Source organism: Galeopterus variegatus, unplaced genomic scaffold (genome assembly GCF_000696425.1).
Source record: "Galeopterus variegatus unplaced genomic scaffold, G_variegatus-3.0.2 Scaffold386, whole genome shotgun sequence".
Lineage (NCBI taxonomy): Eukaryota > Metazoa > Chordata > Mammalia > Dermoptera > Cynocephalidae > Galeopterus > Galeopterus variegatus.
Genome location: NW_007726497.1, coordinates 15,384 through 36,600, shown reverse-complemented (window position 1 = coordinate 36,600; position 21,217 = coordinate 15,384). Strand labels below are relative to the sequence as shown.

The 21,217-nt window shown below is 41.3% G+C and overlaps 1 protein-coding gene across 3 annotated transcripts; it reads right to left on the bottom strand.

Annotated features, from left to right (window-relative positions):
* Positions 1-650: 650 nt before the first annotated feature.
* Positions 651-20,683, bottom strand: EIF2S2 (eukaryotic translation initiation factor 2, subunit 2 beta, 38kDa). Of its 3 annotated transcripts, none has more exons than XM_008568190.1 (9): positions 20,473-20,683; positions 14,615-14,792; positions 12,878-12,981; positions 9,137-9,272; positions 8,323-8,423; positions 7,385-7,533; positions 5,336-5,392; positions 2,040-2,125; positions 651-1,136 (listed from the first exon to the last, which is right to left on the bottom strand). In XM_008568190.1, exons 1-9 carry the CDS (start codon positions 20,485-20,487, stop codon positions 961-963), a joined length of 1,002 nt encoding a protein of 333 aa, XP_008566412.1. In that variant the 5' UTR covers positions 20,488-20,683; the 3' UTR covers positions 651-960. The 3 variants fall into 3 exon arrangements, with proteins under 3 accessions (XP_008566412.1, XP_008566411.1, XP_008566413.1); XM_008568189.1 differs by having other exon boundaries at positions 8,323-8,462; positions 20,473-20,627; XM_008568191.1 differs by lacking the exon at positions 2,040-2,125 and having other exon boundaries at positions 960-1,136; positions 8,323-8,462; positions 20,473-20,627.
* Positions 20,684-21,217: the final 534 nt, after the last annotated feature.

Below are 21,217 nucleotides of genomic sequence, written 5' to 3'. Positions count from 1 at the left end.
ACAAACTTCCTGTTTGGACTCAGAAGAGTTCCCATACTGCACATACCTCATTGCTTCCTAACCAACAGAGAACCCCAACTAGGACTTTTTCTTAGTGTGCCTGTTTCAAGTCACACTCAGAGGCTATGTTTCTTTTTTTTGGCGGCTGGCTGGTATGGGGATCTGAACCCTTGACCTTGGCATTACAAGGCTGTGCTCTAGCCAACTGAGCCAACCTGCCAGCCCCTGAGGTGATGATTCTAAGACCTCTTAAGTGGCCAATAAGGAAAATTCTAAGGAGGGAGTGTATCTCATACCTTGAATTCCCTCAAGTGTTAACAGCTGGAGGAGGACTTGGCAGTGAGGTAGTAGCAATAATCCTCACATAAGAAATCTACGTAGTCATTCCCTGGACACTGAAAACGGGAAGTCTCCCCAGATCTCATGCTCCAACCACCCTCTTCACAGGAAGCCATGTCTACTTTAACTGTGTATCCAAGAGAAGCTGAGAAGGAAAATGGCTGCCCAGCTGAAGTGCCTGCCAATGTCCAGTATCTCAGGATAAGGACACAGAGACCTCACCAGAGCCCAGGCACAAACTTTTGTTTTGTTTCGTACTGAATTCATCAAGCAAAATTTTTATAAAAAAGAAAACTGAAGGACAAACCAAATTGAAAGAATCACTGTTATAATAACTTTAATTTATCTTGCATTTTACAGAAGTCTATGAACGATTTTAAAAAAGCACCTCCTTACCCCATATCACGTTTCTTTGACAGTTGTTAAAGTAGGCAATGAGTATGTCAACAGCTTGAGCATCAGCATCTTGCAAGGATTTCAGACCAACCAACCACTCGCCAAAGAACTGGCAGCTTTTTTTTTTTACCTTGTTTTTAATACAATGGTATATCCACTCTGATGGTAAACCTGTCCAGCCAAATCTCCACAACACACTTTGCAAAATCAGTGGTGATTAGCAAATTAGTTAGCTTTGGCACGGAGCTGTGCTCGCTTGCCCGTGACAGCTTGGAAGCCGGTTTTGATGCTGGCAACAGAGCATCGAGAATGACAAGTTTCACACTGTAAGAAATAGAGTCGGGTGTCCTTCTGCAGGATTGTGTCCGGTGATCGGCATGTGTGACAAGTGACATATTCCTCTGTAGGAAAAGCAACACAGCATTACCTGGTGGCCACAGCACTGAGGCAGAGGTTTTTGCTCTCTGAAATACATCTAAACTGAACTCCACAGGATCAGGCTGAGATGACAGTTTACCTGGGCACCCTGATCAGGGAAGCTTAGCTTTTCTAGGGGTAAGAAAACACAAGCTGTCTGTTGTGATGCTTCTGGTACTAAAACATGAGTTGAAAAAGACATGACAATTTTAAGTGATTAGAAAGATAACAAAAGGGGGCCAGGCCAGTCCAGGCCTGAATTGCAGGCAGGTTTCTCTGACTTGGCCTTAAGCCTAGAATCAATCAGCTGGGTCTTCCTAAGAAATCCAAGCCCCTTTCTCTGTACCATGAACCAGAGGTCAAGAGCCACCTCCCTTTTGCTATCATTTTCTCCCTGATCTTCTTAAGACCAGCTTTTCCAGGCCTCATTACAAACAAATGGCTCTCCCCTGAAACACTGCAGACTGATGAGAACAATTCAGAGTGATGTAATAAAATTAAATTACAGTAGTCCTCCCTTATTCACAGGGGATATGTTCCAGGAGCCCCAGAGGATGCTTGAAACCACAGATACATATACTGAATCCTATACATATGTACCATGTTTCTTCCTATACATACATACCTATGATAAAGTTTAATTTATAAATTAGGCACAGTAAGAGATTAATAACAATAACAATAAAACAGAACAATTACAACAATATACTGTAATAAAAGTTACGTGAATGTGGTCTCTCATTACAACAATATACTGTAATAAAAGTTACGTGAATGTGGTCTCTCCCTCTCTCTTAAAACATCTTATTGTACTCTATATTGTACGTGCTGACTGAAATTTCAGAAAGCAAAGCCTTGGATAAGGGGAGACTACTGTATACACTTACTGATATATCTTCTCAAAACATTTTCTATCTGTTTCTGTTGGAATCTTCCTTTGATTACAAGTTGGTTATTACCATCTATAGAACCACTATGAAAAAAAAAAAAAAAATATCTCCATTATTATTAAATTTTTTCCCTGGAGGAACTCAATTCCAGCGCCTTTATATTTAGTGAATTTGAAATATATTCAACGTATAGGGTAAGTTTTAGGATCAATGCTATACTACCTGGTTTCTCAAAATTTATTTTTAATTAAGTAACTGGTGCCTGATGACCTAGCCATACTAACATTAAATACAGTTTCAACCAATTAAATCTCCAATGACAACAATCAGATTTATAATTGATTTTAAGTCTAAAACAAATCGATTCCTTATGTGTGATAGCCCACTCATCCAACAAAGGAAAATAAACTTTTACTGAATGCATACCATGTGCAAAGCAAGTGAGGGGGCTATAAATATAAAAACATAAAAGAGGCTATATATATTTTTTTAAATTCTTTTTTTTTTTTCCTTTTTGTCTTTTTTACTGACCGGTAACGGGATCGCAACCCTCAGTGTCGCGCCCATACCGGGGACCGGCAACGGGATCACAACCCTCGGTGCTGCGCCTGCACCGCGCTCAGCCAGTGAGCGGGAACCGGTCTCCACATGGGATCCGAACCCTCAGCGGGAGCGCCGCCGCACTCCCAAGCGGCGCACTCTCCCATGCGCCACTGGGCCGGCCCATATTTTTTAAAATTCTAAGCACCAAATATTTTGATTCCATTATGATTAAACAGAGCTGAAAAACATATACTAAAATTAAATGTGGTGGTGGTTATACATATTAATTTTAATATGTAAACATTAAAAACCATTACATTGTATACTTGAAATGTGTGAGTTGTATATCAATAAAGCTATTACCAAAGAAAGTATAATTGAAATCACAGGCCACAAATTGTCAACGGTACTCAATGACAAATTTTTTGAGAAGAAGCAACTAACAAGCACTTTTGAGAAAGCAAAGCTCTGGGCCAGACACTATCATTCGTTAAAAATAAAAAAAATTATAGGGCCGGCCCGGTGGCACACTGCTACAGTGCGCCGCTTGGGAGTGCGGCGGCGCTCCCGCCGAGGGTTCAGATCCCACATACAGACCGGTTCCCACTCACTGGCTGAGCGAGGTGTGGGCGCAACACCAAGGGTTGCGATCCCGTTGCCGGTCCCGGTCCGGTCCGGGCGCAACACTGAGGGTTGCGATCCATTGCCGGACACGAAAAAAGACAAAAAAAATAAAAAATAAAAAAAATTACAAATCATGGGCCAGCCCTGTGGCTCACTCGGGAGAGTGCGGCACTGGTAGCGCGGAGGCCGCGGGTTCGGATCCTATATAGGGATGGCAGGTGCGCTCACTGGCTGGGCGTGGTGCAAACCACACTGTGCCAAAGGTTGCAATCCCCTTACCGGTCAGAAAAAAATAAATTAATTAAATTAAATTAAAAATAAAAAAATTACAATTCACAAAGTGAAAACAACGAAATCCAGCCAGGCAGAGTTAAATTTATATTTGTTCTGTATCTCATCATAAAACTGACTTTTGCAAGAACCTCCTGTGATTCTCCTTTAACTATAAGGGTTTAATATCATCCTCCATGGACTATAACCATTAATCTCCAGGCTACAGTGATTCCAGTGCTTGATGTAGCAAATTTTTCTCATTCACTGTTAAAAGAAATTGAATTTTCTCAACAACCCTATAGTATTTAACCCACTGACCATAAGTTCACTGGTCATACAGCTTGTTATAATTTATATCAACTCTATAAAACTACAGATTATTCTGGGAAGTAGAAAAAACACTGCTAGCTTTTGCTCCTTCGTTAGTATGCAAGTTAAAAATAAACAATAATTGTTAACAAATTTATATTTAAAACACAATTCTGCAACAGAGCCTACATAGCCACCATGGTCAAGTAAATTACTCCTAAGTCCACTGCAAGTGTAGCAAATTCCAACTGAGCTTTGAGAGAGTAGGAAGAGAAAAGAACACCTTAATTTTATCTCTGTACTGCTAGCAAAACAAAGGCAGTAAGCCTTTTAAGAGCTCAAGCTCCAGAGGCAGACCTGAGTTTTCATCTTGACTGTGCCACTATGTTACCAAATACTTCACTTCATTGAACCTGTTTCCAAATCTGAAGACAGGGATAGTCACTTTTTTTCCTTGCAGCTGGCCAGTACAGAGATCCAAACCCTTGACCCTGGTGTTACCAATACCATAACTCAGTTCTACTAACTGAGCTAACCGGCCAGGCCAGGGATATTAATTTTCTACTTCATAAAACTTGTAAAATTATTTGGATCCCCATACTGGCCAGCTGCAAAAAAACAAAAACAAACAAAAAAACAACAAAAACTATTATAAAACAGAAAGGCAACCAAAAAAGCACTTGGCACAGTACCCAGCACATAATACGTGCTCAATACGTGTTAGTCATTATGACCTAAGTCCACATTTCTTTTTTTAAAGGGACATTCGGCTTCTCACACTTACAGTAGTCAAATTCACTGGCATGGGCACCATGAGATCCTGGCCTTCCTGAATGGGGATGAACTGGCTCACCTTCAATAGGTGAGCCCTGAAGATAGGGAAGTAGCTATTTAATCAAGAACCCGTTTGAGTGGTTTCTTTTGTGCCACTCATCAACTAACAAACTGTATTTCTTTAATAGCCTATTACCAATTTAGAAAAAAATTTCTTCCTTAAAAAAATGGCTTCCGGGCCGGCCTGGTGGCGCACTGCTACAGTGCGCCACTTGGGAGTGCAGCAGCGCTCCCGCCGAGGGTTCGGATCCCACATACAGACCAGCTGCTCACTGGCTGAGCGAGGTGCGGGAGCAACACCGAGGGTTGCGATCCCGTTGCCGGTCCCGGTCCGGTACGGGCGCGACACTGAGGGTTGCAATCCGTTGCCGGTCACGAAAAAAGACAAAAAGGAAAAAAAAAAAAAAGGCTTCCTCTGAAATCTAATATTTGCTCCATAAAAAGACCCAAGACCAGAAATTCTAAACATGGCAGTACTGCAGTATTCACTCTGGTACACTGGCAGGCCTGTTCAGATAAGCCAACTCTGTACCCTATTCCTAAGCAGCCAAGCACTCCCACAGAAATGATTTCACTCCTTTAATGGCCTAAACATTTGTCTGATAATCAGGTGAATGCCTTTTCTAAGCAGTTACATATCCTTTTCAAGTTGAGAGGTTCGCATAAAATGTCCAATAGTAGTGTATATAAATGTGAATATAGTTTCTTACCTTGTACCCAATTCAGCCAATAAAAATGCAAGGAGATGTTTGGGCTGACGATGTAATCTAAAAAGAAAATCAAATATATAAACCTTATCTTTCAAAGAAATCTGACCAAACTACTAAAAAACCATCCTGTTCACTGTTTTGATATGTGATTATTCAACTATAGGTGAATATCAGTGCACGGTTCACTTAAACTTTGAAATAAAGATATATACTTTATGCTACTACTTATCTAATTTTAATGCCCATAGAACAATATTACATGGTTTGATGAATATATGCATGAGTAAACTTCTAGAAACGTGGACAGGAAAGATAAACACCAACTTTAGAGGATAACATCTTCCTCTGAGAAGGAAGGAGAAAGGGATCAGAAAGAGATACAAAGGTGGCCTTAATCTTAACTGTAAAACCCTCTTTTTAAAGTAAAAAGATCTGAAGCAAATATGTCAAAAGGTCAAATTATTAGTGCTAGCCGGTTAGCTCAGTTGGTTAGAATGTGGGGCTGATAACATCAGGTCCAGGGTTCTACTCCTGTACTGGCAAGGTGCCAAAAAAAAAAAAAAAAGTCAATATAAACCAAACTTAGAAACCAAGGTGAAGGATGTTTGTTATCCTAATCCCTATGTATTTTCTATTTGAAGTTTTTGATTAAAAAAAAAAGAGAGAGAACTATATATAGAAATACTTCATGACAGCACAACAGTAGAAAAATAGAAACAGCTTAAATATTCACCAACTGGGGAACTGGTTAAATAAATTATGGTACATCCATTCAATGGTATACTATCCTGATTTTAGAATAAGACAGGTCTCTCTATATAGAAAACAAAAAACCCCACAAAAAACAAAACAAAAACACAACCACATATAAAGTTTAAAAAGCAAACAGAACAATGCAATTCAGTATTTTCATTTTTTAAAACTATACATTTTGGCAGTGTTTGAACTTGATCCAACAACAGGTCCTACTATTACAATTTTCATTTTTTCCCAAAATGCAATTGGTGAGAGTTGGTGAAAATATAAAATAGGTAAGCCTCTACATTGCTGGTGGGAGTATAAATTAGTACAAGCTTGCAGGAAAGCAATTTGCCAATGTTTGCTATAAAAATATCTATTCCTTTTAACTCAGCAATTCCATTTTGGGAATTTCTGCCCTAAGGCTCCATTCTGAGCTACTGCAAAGATATATGTATAAAGACGTTCCCTAAAGCTTTGGCTCTGATTAAAAAAAAACCTGGGAGCAACCATATCCAACTCAAGGAACTGTTAGAATATGTTGTATAGCTACTTAAAACACTTATGAAGACTATTTAATGACATGAGTAAAGTTTCATGATATATTGAAAAAATAGGTTAAAAACCAGTGTGAGGGGCTGGCCTGTGGCTCACTCAGGAGAGTGGGGTGCTGACAACACCAAGGCCACAGGTTCGGATCCCTATATGGGATGGCCAGTTAGCTCACTGGGTGAGTGTGGTGCTGACAACACCAAGTCAAGGGTTAAGATCCCCCTACTGGTCATCTTTAAAAAAAAAAAAAAAAAACCCCAAAAAACCAGTGTGATACCAGACAATGACTTGGGGGTGGCATGGAATGTAAAAGTAATTAAGAAAGCTGAACTCTCATTAATTGTGTCCTGGCAATTCAAGAAAGAGGCACACCAAATTCAGCCACTTTACCACAGCTTACTACTTGCTTGCAGGCCCACACCAGTCTGACTGATGAGCTTTTTCCACCTCCCTGAGCTCCCCAGGTTCCTGGCTGAGGACTACATTCAGCCTCCTCACTCTTCACTCCATCTGGTTAGGATCCACTCTCATAGGTCAGCAGAAGTTGACTTCTCTCACCTCTGGATGTCCTGATAAAAATGAGCCCAAGACCTATGAGGACTGATGAACTTCAACTGTGACCTCCCGTAACCTAACCCCTACACCTGTGCATTCTCTCTTACTACCTGCAGTAAAGTCCACAATAAGGACATTTAACATCCTTAATACTCTACTGAGAATCTGGTATTTGGTGTGGAGGATCTGCTTTAAACAACTTACAGTTTACAGATATCTGTAAAGTTGACAAAAGAAGTTTTCTTGGTTCCTACTCGGACAACCTGTGGAGGTTTCATAACAAATTTCCTTTTCTCTCCAGCAACCATGTCTGGATTTTTTTCCCTCATGATGTTGAACACTCGATTCAGTAGCTATAGAGATAAAGTGATATTTATGCATATTCTTAGTAACAGCAGGAGTATAAAGTTCCCATTTGAGTCACTTTGCTTTAATAGAGAATACTTCACTTTTTACTAAGTATACACAGGCATCACTACATGACTAGGAGCTCCTTGAGGGCAGGGGCTTAATCTCCAACCAGGATTTGCTCCATTACGGATGCTCAGTGATTCTTTTGTTCAAAGTTAAATGAATGAGGGCTGGCCCGTGGCTCACTTGGGAGAATGTGGTGCTGTTAACACCAAGGCCACGGGTTTGGATCCCTATGCAGGGATAGCTGGTTAGCTCACTTGGGAGAGCGTGGTGCTGACAACACCAAGTCAAGGGTTAAGATCCCCTTACCGGTCATCTTTTTTTAAAAAAAAAAGTTAAATGAATGAATAAGCCCCTACTAATTCTGCTATTTCTATGGAAAAGTATATGATAAATAGAAAAGTTAAGATTTACAAAAGCCCAAACACGCAATTTCCAGACTAGCCCCCTATTAGCCATTCTGTCACCACTGCCCCTCTGGTTCCTAGAAGGCTCCATGCCCTGAGAAGTCCATGAATTCATGTGGGGACAGTGAGAACTACAATGACTGCCATATGCTGGGCAGACTGCCCCACACACAGGCATCAGGAAATGCTGCACACTGCCTGCATGCCCTCTCTGCCATCTATATCACAATCTGGCCCTTCCAATTCAAAGAACATTTATCTTCATTATTTTAAAGCTCAAGTGAAAAGCATAGCCTCTTTTCACAACAAAATTTGTCTTACCTCCTCATATGTGTAGTCTCTTTCTGAGCCTGCCCAAGCAGGGCCTGTCTGGTTACTGAATGAGATACCATCATCTTTTTTGCTGTCTTCATCTTCTAAAGCTACAGATAACAGACTGTAAGAATGAGGGGGTGGCTCTGCTACAATAACAAAAGGGGAGGGGGCAGATCTAGAGCACTGAAATTTTCAAAGACATTTGTCTTCCCTTCCATAACTGCATTCAAAATGGCCTCAAGCATAAAGAGAACAAGGCTCACAAACAACCCCTTTTGCTTCAAAGACAGGGATGTTATGACTTTCACAAAAGGCACTTAATAGAGACCTCTCTAGTTAGGAGTTTGTGGTAACACAATGAAATACTGATTAACAAACAAAAGATAAAACAATGTATTAAAAAATTGGAGGAAAAAGAGTCCAACTGTTTTGAAGCACTTAAACATCCACATCCATAAAAACCCATCTGCTGACCATACTAAAGTTCTCTAAAGGCCCTATAGCATTTAGAAACTAATAAAACCGTAACCAAAACATTAAAAAAAAATTTAAACATTGTTTAAAATCCAGTTACAGTAATTTTCCCGTTTGAATTGGTATGTTTTTAATGTAAGCACAATTGCCAAATTCTTCCCCCATAAAATCTTTAACTGCCATTATCAAGTTAGATACTATTTCCTTTCAGCTTCCATTATCAGACAGTGGAAAAAGGGGCAGAAAAAATATTTTAAAAAGGAAGCATTCCCACCAACCCCCCACAGGAGACTAGAGCCAAAGGCTTGAGTAACCTGGACACGAGCTGCTAAGTCCCCAATATTACCTTCATCTTTCTCTAGTATTTCATCCTCATCTGGGAACTTGACATTCTTCTTTTTCTTCTTTTTATTGCCAAGCATAATGTCAAGGTCATCCTCGGGTTCAGCTGATTCCTGAACATCACTTTCAATCTTGAGATCCTAAGAAATGGAGATAAGAGTCTCAATATTTTGATATCAGGACTAATTCTTGTTTTAAAATGACATGTGCTGATATCATTCTACAGGGGAAAAAATTTAAAATATTCAAAACTGAAGTTACAGGCAAGAAACTTTAGAAGATACTTAAATCTTCTGATTGATGATCTTTAGCAACAACAGGGTTCAGGAGTATTTTAAAGAAGTTTCTAAATGACTCTAATGTAGTCAATGGGAGGGATTTTTCCTGCAGACACCAAATATATGGTATCTTCCCACACCAATTCTCCAACTCTCCAATATCAACCTGGTGTCCTCTAATTCAATTCTGACAATCACTACCCAAAGTTATTGTCGAACTCCATAAATTTAAGGGTTCAGTCCTATAAGAATGCCCTCACTTCAGAAGACAGTTTCAAGTACGGGATCCCAACATTGTCCACACTTCTGTCAGACTTGCCTACAAATTCGGAGGTTCCCACAACTCCCTCAAAGAGTCAATAATTTGCCAAAACAACTCACAACTCAGGAAAGCACTCTACTTATTATTGCCAATTTATAAAGGAGACAACCACATGGAAGTGATGATAGGACAAGATATTGCGGTAGAGGGCTGAGGAGGTGGTAAGAAAGGCAGGAGTGAAGCTACCATGCTATCTCCAGGCATGCAACCCTCACAGCACCTTGAAGCTCTCTGAACCCGTTAATTGGCAGTTTCATTACACAGGCATGGCCACTGGTGATTGAATTCTATCTTCAGACCTTCTCCCCTCCCCAGAGATGGCAAAGGGACATTGTAGTTCCAACCTCCTAATCACTGCTTGGTCTTTCTGGTGACCAGCCCCAATCCTGAAGCTATCTAGGGGCTGCAGCCACCAGTCATCTCTAGCATACAAAACACTCATCATTTAGGAGATTAGAAAGGTTTTAGGAGTTGGGTGCCAAGAAACAGGGACAAAGACCAAATATTTATTTTTTATTAGACCACAGTCAGCCTGGCACCAGACTGTGCAGAGGTCTTTGGACATCAATTCAATAGATGACGTTAGAAAGAGAGAACCCATGGGGAATTAGGGTCTGAAAACAAGGTAAAGCTTAACCCCAAAATGAGTTGCTATAGGCACGGATATAAATAGGATATATTAAATCCTAGAAATAGGGCCAGCCCGAGGCTCACTTGGGATTGTGTGGTGCTGATAACACCAATGCCACAGGTTCGGATCGCTATATAGGGATAGCCGGTTAGCTCACTTGAGAGAGCGTGGTGCTGACAACACCAAGTCAAGGGTTAAGATCCCATTACCCGTCATCTTTTTAAAAAAATAAAAATAAAAAAATAAATCCTAGAAATAATTCATAAACACTCCAGATTACAGAAAGAGCCAGTCTCAGTTTCCAGCCTTCTAATTTTTCCTTCCTCTCACCAGGTATCCAGCTCCTTATCCTGAAGTGTGCTGTCAACATTATCTATCAATTTATACCTATTTTTTGTGTGCCTACACCCTGAACTACTGTGACAATGGCTACAGTAATTTCAGAAACCTTATCAGCAGAAAACTGGAATAGCTGGGAGTAAATGAAGTTCAGATTTGGGATCCCAAGTCCAGCTGTGTAGTCTTGGTGCCACATTTGGCCATCAAAGACCAACCAGCCCATTGTATTAGCTAGATACCATACAAACAAGAAACCAGATATTGACCTAGTCTCTAAGATGACAGTCAATAAACAAGAAACTTAGAAATGCTGAATATAAATTAGCACACACCAGCCAGCTTCTAGTCCTATGCTATTACTTATTTTATCTCAGTAAAATCTACTTCCAAACTGTGGCCAAGACACAGCAAAAAGCAGAGAACAGCAAAAAGTGTTTTTCAAGGCTTTTTAAAAGCCCCATGATGGTGGGAGAGTGGCAGAGTAACCCAAGACCTCAAAAACACTTCAGCTTCAAGTTAGTGTCCATGTCTTGCCCGATGACCAGGGTACTTATACCATCCTCTTATGATTTCAACAGCAGAGAAAAAAGTATCTAAGCATTTAATTTAATAAGAGTAGAGCTTATCAGTGACTCCTCAGGACAAAAGCTACTGGAGGAAAAAAACAACAAAAGCTTGTAAACCATGGGGCCGGCCCGGTGGCACACTGCTACAGTGCGCCGCTTGGGAAGCGTGGCGGCGCTCCCGCCGAGGGTTCGGATCCCATGTGCAGACCGGCGGCTCACTGGCTGAGCGAGGAGCGGGGGCAACACCGAGGGTTGCGATCCTGTTGCCGGTCCCGGTCCGGTACGGGCACGACACTGAGGGTTGCGATCCGTTGCCGGTCACGAAAAAAGACAAAAAGACAAAAAAAAAAAAAAGCTTGTAAACCATGATTTTCTGCAGCACATCTCTATGTGTCACCTTATTATCCAGGATATTTAAATCCCATTTGTTCAGCATAATCTAAGCATTTCTTTCTCAATTTCCCTACAGCAGCAGGAAGAGGAGAGAACGAGATGAATCCAGGTAAAACCAGTTTGTTGTGAAGGATTCTAAATTATCCCTGAACTAAAATAGCTCTGAAAATAGAAAAAATATCTTATTCATTTCAGTACCCTAGCAATTAGCACACAATACCTAACTCATTGTAATAACCAATACATATTTACTGAAATAACCAAGTCATCAAAATTATGACACTGTTTCCAAAACCCAATGAATTATTGTATACGTTTTCTGCTATATGTGGGATATACTTTATTTACTTGAGTTTGAGCAAATAAACTATTCACCAAAGAAAAATTTTGGTAGAGGACACAAAATGGGACACTTGGTTGTGTGCATGTATGTGTGTTCTTGCTATTGCACACTATATGTATATACATACACATAAAATTTCTATTATCTTGGGTTGTATAAATAGATGTGTGGACTCTGCTAAAGTGATTCCTTGTTGGAGTCTTTAAAATGGTAACTCTAGGTAGAGGAAGAACAGACTTTCAGCCCCTTCCTCCTCCATCCATCCACCCTCCTATTCACCTACATGCCTACCTATCTACTCCCCCTACCTGTTCAAAATAATTTTGAGACATTTCTATTGGAAATCAATCCAGTAATAAGACAATCGCAGGGTCTCAAGTCCCTCCAAGATCAGAGAACTCCATAAAACTAGTCTGAGTGCTCTGGTTTGCCTATAGGCCACATTGTCAGCAGCTACCAACCATTATAAGCTGGGATTCATTCTGTGCTGCTCACAGGTACACAAGTAAGTTTGTGTATATGCAACATGCTACCAAAAGCTTAAAAGAAGAAACCACAGGAATATTTGGTTCACAGGATTTCTCACAGAAATCTCTCTCCTCAGCTATTCTCAATATGGCTAAAGGACAAGGGGGCACTTTGTGATCATCTTAATAGCACAGTATGAAATAACTAAACTTATGTTCCTTGAACCATAATCCCTTTAAGATACCTAGTCAGATACACGCCCAAGGAAATGACCTTAACAGTGGGTGATTAAGTGCTAATAACAAAAGCAAAGCTAGTAAGAGATGAGACAAAGGGGAAGAAATATCAGCCATCAGCAATCTCTCAAGAGGTCAAATTTTACCTTCAACAAGAAAGCAATACTACCTTTACACCTTCTTCAGCTTCATCAATATCAAATATCTTTTTTGTTTTTTTCTTCTTTTTCTTTTGATTAAAGAAATTCAAGTCATCTAAATCATCAGAAGCATCTAAAAAAAAAGATTATCAATTATTAACAATTAGTAGAAGGCAAAGTATCAAATTATGAGTTACACCAACAAGTTTCAACTATTAATTAATCAAGTTACCAGGAAAGGGTATTAATTAGTAAAATAGTCCCTCTACAACCACAAAAATTATGGTTCTGAGAAACACAATGGCAGGTCAACTCAAAGCTTTGTAGGAGAAAATCTGATTAGGGCATCATGTTAAGAATATTTATTTAGTAATCTAACCATATCATTCTTCATTGTTCCCAAGAGAAAGCCAGAGCTCTAACACAATTTCCAAGACTCTCCAGCTTTATCTCTCCATTTCTGCCTACATGCTCCCTGCCCGCACCAAACCACTTCCCATACCTCAAGAGTCCTTGGCTCCAGCCTTACTGAACTGCTTCTAGTTCCTACTGTAGTGTGTGTGTGGTCTCTTACCTCCAAGCCTTCCCATGGGCCCTCCCACACAGCTCTTACCTCCATCTCACAGGATCTTGATTAGAAGTTACTTGTACTAAGAAGCCTTCTCTAAATCTATCCTTTCCCCCTCAACTGGGTTAGGTGTCCCCACAGTACTTGGATAGTACCTTTTGCTTACCCCAATTGAGGTACTTATTACCAGCTTGTTTATCTACCTCCCTGCTAGATACTAGGGGTCTAGTGGTGTTCACCTAAATCCTAGTGCCTAGCTCAACACTTTATTGAATCAATCAATCAAAAGGCCTTATAAAATATTTCACATTCATCAAAATAAGGCCATGGGCTGGCCAGTTAGCTCAGTTGGTTAGAGCACAGCCTTATAACACCAATGTCATAGGTTTGGATCCCCATACCAGCCAGTAGCCCTCCCCTCCAAAAAAACCTAAAATAAGGCAACACAGTAAATACAAATATCAATGAAATTTCATCTACCATTAATGAGTAATAATGGGTTCTGTTCAACATCTTCCACTTGCCCTGCCATAATAACCAGGAATATTTTAGCATCCTTCTGTTACAAAGTTTTTCAAGGAGCTGTTTATAAATTCATCAACAGGAATAATTTACTTTCCAAGTTTTTTAAAAACATATGCAAGATACTTAGTACACGGTAGATGCTCAGTAACTACCAGTTCTCTCTATCCCAGCAGTCTTATATTCCATAGACACAAATTATGTTCACTGAATCACTTATTTCTCTCTAATAGTCAAATTGTGTGTGTGTTAGAGTGACTAACTAAAGCTGGTGTCTAACCCAAAACATTTTAGGCTATAATTTTAATCTCTTATATACATTTTCAGACTTGCTAAGGCACAGAACTGCCTATCTTGGTCCCATTTCTTTTTGCCTACCCTCAAATACAACCACCATTAAAGTTAGAGAAGCGACCTGACAGGTTAGACTGGAAAACCATCTCTGGAATGACAAGTTTTGTTGTCTTTCATCTTTGCAACTTGTGAATTCAGTGGGAATTTCCCTGCAACAAGCCTATCAGAAATCTGGAAAGGTCCAGTGCACACAGACTGTTGCTGGCCTTGACTTTACTGAAAGAGTCTTATTAGGTGAGAGGTCACTGCATGCACAAAATCCAAAACACTGGTGGAACTAGGGCTCTAGGACAACAGTGACTCTCTCGTGTCAACCACTCACCTTTTTTCCTACTGTCCTCTTCATCAGCTTCCACATCTTTGTCCTCAGTTGGCTCTGGCTCTACTTCTTTTGTTTCTGAGGGCTGGGTTTCTTCTGTCTGGGCATCCCCTTCCTCATCTAACATAAAGGGCTTCTTCTTCTTCTTTTTCTTCTTGCTCATAGTAGGATCAAAAATCATCTGTTTTTAAAAGACAATAAAAAAGAAAAAGAGACCAAGTGGTTACTAATGATGCTCACATTCCAAATATGCCTTATCCTCAAAAGGCATACACTTAAAAGTATTAAAAGAGCATGTGATGCATTTAAACACTAAGAAGGATTTTACAAAAAAAATAATAAATTGTCCATTCAACCTTCCTTATACTATTAAACATGGGGGGAGAGGGATACGAAACATGCCTTTGAATTTGTGAAGTGTCATAAAATATAGCAACTTCACTTTTCATTTATGAGCAAATGTGGACATTATGAATGAATTATGGAATTTAGGGAAGGGACCTTGGCAACAAACTATGCTATGTCCCTTACTTCCTGGATGAGAAAACCAATGCCTAGGCAGATTATGAATGTTTTATTCAAGGTAAGTAACCTGGGGTTGCTACACCTAGAGACTTGAGACTTGATCCAATTAAAAAAAAATCCCGAAGTTTAGGCAATTCTTTAAGGAAATCCATCTGCAACGCTTCATATAGCAAATCTCTAAGAGAAACTTGCATAACAACCTTTTGTTTTACTCTGTTTTTTGTTAGTGGAACATTAAAAGTTCTTACGTTATTTTTATCTAAATGTCTACTATAAAATAAGTGAATAACTAATTTATAACTTGTAGACTATCTGTATATACTAATCTCTTTAAAAAAAAAACAACAGACAGTTACAGTTTAAACACACAGAGCAGGTCTGATGGAGTAGAAAGAGCAAGGTCTTGGGCCGGCCCCGTGGCTCACTCGGGAGAGTCTGGCACTGTTAGCACCGAGGCTGCAGGTTCGGATCCCATATAGGGATGGCTGGTGCGCTCACTGGCTGAGCGTGGTGCAGATCACACAATGCCAAGGGTTGCAATCCCCTTACTGGTCAGGGAAAAAAACAAAAAAAGAGCGAGCAAGGTCTTTGAGGTCAAAGAGAACTGGATTCATATCCCAAATATTTTTTTTCCTGAGCCCTTTATCAATCTTTGTCTACATTCTACCATGCTCAAATTCACCATTTTGCCCAATAATCTACCGCAGACAGTGTAGTAAAGTGTTTAAAGGCACAGGCTTAAATCCCAGCTGACTGGATTCAAATTCTGACTCAGGCTTGTACTTGTTATTCCATGCCTCATCTGTAAAATGGAGATGAAGTAGGAGAACTAAAACCAAATCTCACAAGGTCGTTGGGAGGATTAAATAAGTAAATAAACATAAATCCCGTGGCACAGTGCCTGGCACAGTAAGTACTCAATAAATTGTATATAATTTATATAATGCTTTACAATTCACAGAGCATGGTTATCTCTTCATTCCTATCACTGAAATTTCATCAACTCAAGTGATCTAATTTCCCAGACATCATGAAACTCTCAAAAAATAACCAAAATTGGGCTGGCCCGTGGCTCACTCGGGAGAGTGCGGTGCTGATAACACCAAGGCCCAAGGTTCGGATCCCACATAGGGATGGCCGGTTCGCTCACTGGCTGAGTGTGGTGCTGACAACACCAAGTCAAGGGTTAAGATCCCCTTACCGGTCATCTTTAAAAAAATAAAAATAAATAAATAAATAACCAAAATTGATTCTAATTAAATTTCTTTATGTCTCAAGTACATGAAGGAATCTAAGCTAGACTGAAACCAAGCTATGGTCTGTAAAAAGGTAAGATAGTCACTGTCCTCACCCAATAGAGAAATATCTGCAAAGCATTCTGCAAATTTTTATATAGCTTAATTTCAAAGTTATTCTCTCTTCCTTTAACAAAGATCCAATTGCAAAAATGAGTAATTCTGAACTGCAATCAGTCTGAAAAACATTATATAGCAAACTTAAAAAAGTGTCCCTTCCAGGACAAAAGAGCCAGGAGGAAGGAGTCCCCCCACTGCTGACCTACTACTGGGCCTTGGGTCACCCTACAGACTACATTATATTACAAGGAGGTAGCAACCGTTCACTCTCATTCTTGAAGTAGGGAGACTTGGCAAAAGGACAGACAGCACTCCAGATATTATAAATTTGGTTCTGGCAATCCACTTATGGCATTTTTTTCAAGCATCAAGTTCCCTGAAATATTGACTGACTTTTAACTATTATTCAGCAAGACAGACCAAAGATGTGAGGGATCCTGAAATCATCAGCCACACAACTGCCTTATCCCCTGAAAAACACTCTTATTTAGGCCTACAGGTAACAGTTTGGGTAGTACACATGCAGAAATCATACACTGAAATAATTAACATCTCATTCATTTACTGTCTCTGGATACTTAATGTATACTCCTTGCCTCCTTTTATTTATACCACCCTGCAAAGTACAGTCTCCAAATAAGGAAACCAGGGATCCCAAGGCAGCACCCAAAGCAGACCTTCCCAAAGTATAATGTCATGTCAGTCCTGACTAAAATCATGGCTTTTTAAGACTTTCTTATCTAACTTCCAAATTGTCAGTTGACTGCCCCAAATGTCTGGTTTATGAGACTAGTTTGGATTTGAGAAGCAAATAGTTGCCGATAGTATACTTATGGAAAACTACAGAATCACTTGAGCTATTTTTTTTTTTAAGGTTCACAACGAAGCCTTCAAAATCATAGTTTCTATTTTCAACTTCTCCCGTTATCCTGTAGAAGGAAAAGGATAACAGGTAATTTTCGCTGGTATAGCCTGAAATGCTTCATCAGTTAGAAGTCTCCTCTCGTCCATCACACCTTACCCAAGAAATAAACTTTATGATCATACTAAACCCAGAAGGCAGGTGTGAGTCACAAAAGAACTCACAGAGAAGCAAGCATGAGAACGAATGCTAACAGTGTTGTCATCTCTGGGTAATAGGATTCTGAGAAGTTTTTTATTTCTTTGCATTCTTCTGTTTTGCAAACTTCATACAACACACAGACCATTTTTAATCAGAAACTCTTTTTTAGTTTAAATCTTCTTTTGCAAAAACACCTTACCATACTGTGTGAAAACCTGATGTTGTGACAACCTTGTGAATGAGGCCTAGTAGTAAGTCTTTCTTAAGTATTGACAACGGTTTAAAAAAACGGCCTGAAACATACTGAATGCCTACAGATTAGGGGATTTTTTTTTCCTTACCAGGGAGCATCCACATTTCCAGAACCATGGTTCCACTAGGCTAAAAAGGGTTATGTTGTGGTGAGTTTTTGGCTTAATAATAATAAAAATAAATATAAATAAATGTGTGTTTAAAAATAAATGTGTACGGTTTATTTTGTGTACAGTCTTTTTTATGTCAATAAGCCATCTAAAGAAAAAAGAACTGTAAAAGAAGTCCTACTTTTTAATATTAGGCTCTTTAATCCTGACTACCAGGCAGGATTACTTCCACTTTGGAAAGTCCCTGACAGTTTATAAATCATTTACAAGTACAGATTTTCATTTGCTCCTCACAAGTCTGTAGTCAGAGATTAGGAGATTGGCCTAAGAATAGTAATCTAGCCAAGCACTAGAGGAACCAGAATTTACACCCTATTCTTCATACTTCCTTCTACCCCTAACTTCTACCTGACAGAGTAGAAGCCAAAGGCTAGGGTTCTAGTCCCACTTGCTCACTGTGAGACCTTGAGCACGTTAACCTCCCTGTGCCCCAGTTTCCTGTCTATAAAATGAAGTTGGACCGGTAGACCTGAGAAGTGCAAAGCTGCTTAATACTTTATGGCTTCTGAAGTCCTCTGCTGGAATGCTGGTTCTGCGATCTCTGCTTGACAAAATCCCGTTTCATCCTTCAGTAACATATTCACAATGCACTTCCTTCAAAGCCTGATACCACACACAACTAAAGATCCCTCTAGCCCCCCAAATCACTATGTTGATGGCTCTATTTCTTTTTTTCTTTTTTAAAAGATGACTGGTAAGGGGATCTTAACCCTTGACTTGGTGTTGTCAGCACCACGCTCAGCCAGCGAGCTAACCGGCCATCCCTATATGGGATCCGAACCCGGGGCCTTGGTGTTATCAGCACTGCACTCTCCCGAGTGAGCCACGGGGCCGGCCCTGATGGCTCTATTTCTACCTGGTGTGGCAACTATTAGTTTTTACTTTGCATTACAGCTGCACTCCTCTCTTACCTACCTTACCACACTGTGAGCACTTTAACATAGAAACCATGAATAACACCCCAGAATAACACCCCACACTGTATTTGCTAAAGATTATGAGAAGTTCGAAAAATGAGTAGAAATAAAACAAGTGTGAGACACTGCCACTCTCAGAACTTTTGAAATACAGTAGCCTAGAGCAATGTCTTTCATGACCTCCAAGCAAGAACCATCTACCAGTACCTTTAGACTCAGTTTCTCTAAGCTAGTGAGAAACTCCCTAGATGGGAGACAATATTGCATAGATCTGGTATTCTACTACCGGCTCAGCCACCTAGAATTTGATCGTAGGCATTATAAAACTCTGTAAGCCTCAATTTTCTCATCTCTAAAATGGGCATAACAATTGGACCCATTTTACACGTTTTTTGTGAGAATGAAATGAGAGATCGGAATCCCCCTCCAGAATAAATTCCAAATTCCTTAATTTGGTCTTCAAAGCCCTCCATGAACTAACCACTACCTTCTTTCAGTATTCACTGCTTAACGCTAACCAAACTGGAGAATATTCCACTTTCTGTGAGCACCCTTGCCTTTCTCGACCACTCCCGTGCCCTATGGTGATCAAGCCTTCTCCACTGCCTGAGGAAATTCTAAGCATCATTCAGGGCCTACCTCAAAAGCCAACTCTCTAGACAGCCTCGGATTCTTCCTCTTCTCCTCCTCTCCAAGGCCCTATAGGGCAAGTGAACTATAAAACTGCATAAGCTTTTTTATTGGGGGACCGGGGATATCTCGCCGGTAAGCGGTAGCTCTTCCCCCAATGTTAAGCAATACCTTTAGAGCATTTACCATCAACTTCATTTTAAGTCGCTTGATTTTACATGAACTAGGATAAGTTTGGGAAAAGGAGATCTGAGGAAATTCGCTGAGATCCAAGCACGAGGATAGAAAATACCCAGCCGGCTTCGCCGCCCGAAATTCCCACTCACGTCGCTGAGTCCTCTGTGAAGCGGAGCTCGAGCACTCCCGCCCAGAAACTTTTCGGGAAGGTTAGTCACTTTTTGAGGCTGAAAAATCTTCTCTTCTTGTCCTATCTCCCTCACCTCCTCGTCTTTTTAAGAAATAATGCTCGAGAGTAGTACCAGGGCGGGATACCGGCCCGGACAAGCCAGCCTACAAAGTTTTTAAAAAGAGTGTTCCACTAGAGCCGAAAGAAGCTCCTCGCGGCACCCTCGGCGCCCATGAGGCGAGCTTGGGCTGCAGTGTTCAGTGGACAGGAATGCAGGGGTCGCCAGTCCCAATCTCGTACAGTCGGGGCATTCAGTAGGCAACCAAACCCGTTCAGAGCGGGCGACCCAACGTGCGCTCTCCATTCCGGAAACGCCAGCCACAGGAAGCGGCCGACCTCAGGGCCGACGCTCTGAGGAGAGCCGGGTGCGGCCAAGCCCGCGGCTGCGGAGTCCTCGCCGGCCCTACCGCCCCAGACAGCCTAGGCCCGGCTGCCCCACATGGCGGAGGCCGGCCGCTAGGCCGCAGGCCCGGTCTCCCACACTGGGGTGGGTCTGGCTTCCCGCCTGTCCTTAAAGCCCCAGTGCCAGGTTCAGGCTCTCACCTCGTCCCCGGACATGGCTGCGGCTCGAGTAGGTTCAGCACGGACAGGAAGTCGTATGGGTCAGCCCCAGGTCCCGGAGGCAGCGCTCCTTCTGCTGATACCTCTCCCACCGCCGAACTAGGCTCTTGCATCAGCGAAAGGGAACAACACCCCGCCCTCTCCTCCCAAGCGTTAGAGGTGCGCCTGCGCAGAGCCGGCCAAGGCGCAGGCGCGCGGAAGAGCCAACCTAGTTTGCTTCGTGTGGCGCGAGTTACCAAGCGACGCCGCGGCGCCACGCATGCCGGGACTTGTAGTCCGCATAGAAGAAGGAGGCGGGCACTCGAGCGGCAGGCCCCTAGCGTTCGTTGAGCGACGTCTGAGCCAGAGGCAGCCAGGAGGTTCGGTTGTGGGTGGTGCAGTTCTCCTCATCCTTTTGCAAGCTCTGTATTGCTTGTAGAACGTTGTTCTGCACTGCTTATAGCGTGAATTCGAGGCTATTCCTCCTGGGTTAGGGTAGTGGGGAAGACACTCGGTAATATGAACCCGTTGGGGCTTTAGTTTCCCTCATGCCCCTCGCGTGTTCTAGTGTTTGGGGAATTCTGAGGTGGAGCCGGAGGCGCGCCCCCCGCTAAGGGGTTTAACTTCATGAGAAATTTAACGTGCTGGCTTTCTCCTTGGGAGATCAGAAACCAAAAGTCTCCTCCCTGTCTGCTTAGGGGTAGCTGAGAAGAGAAGGCGTCCTCCGAGGAGAAACAGCTGGCAACAG

Coding starts and splice junctions, on each gene's coding strand:
- EIF2S2 (XM_008568189.1), bottom strand. Junction 12,982..14,614: donor AGAGGACAGTAGGAAAAAAG/GTGAGTGGTTGA, acceptor CTTTTTTTTTAG/ATGCTTCTGATGATTTAGAT. Junction 2,126..5,335: donor TTGGCTGAATTGGGTACAAG/GTAAGAAACTAT, acceptor TTTTTTTCATAG/TGGTTCTATAGATGGTAATA.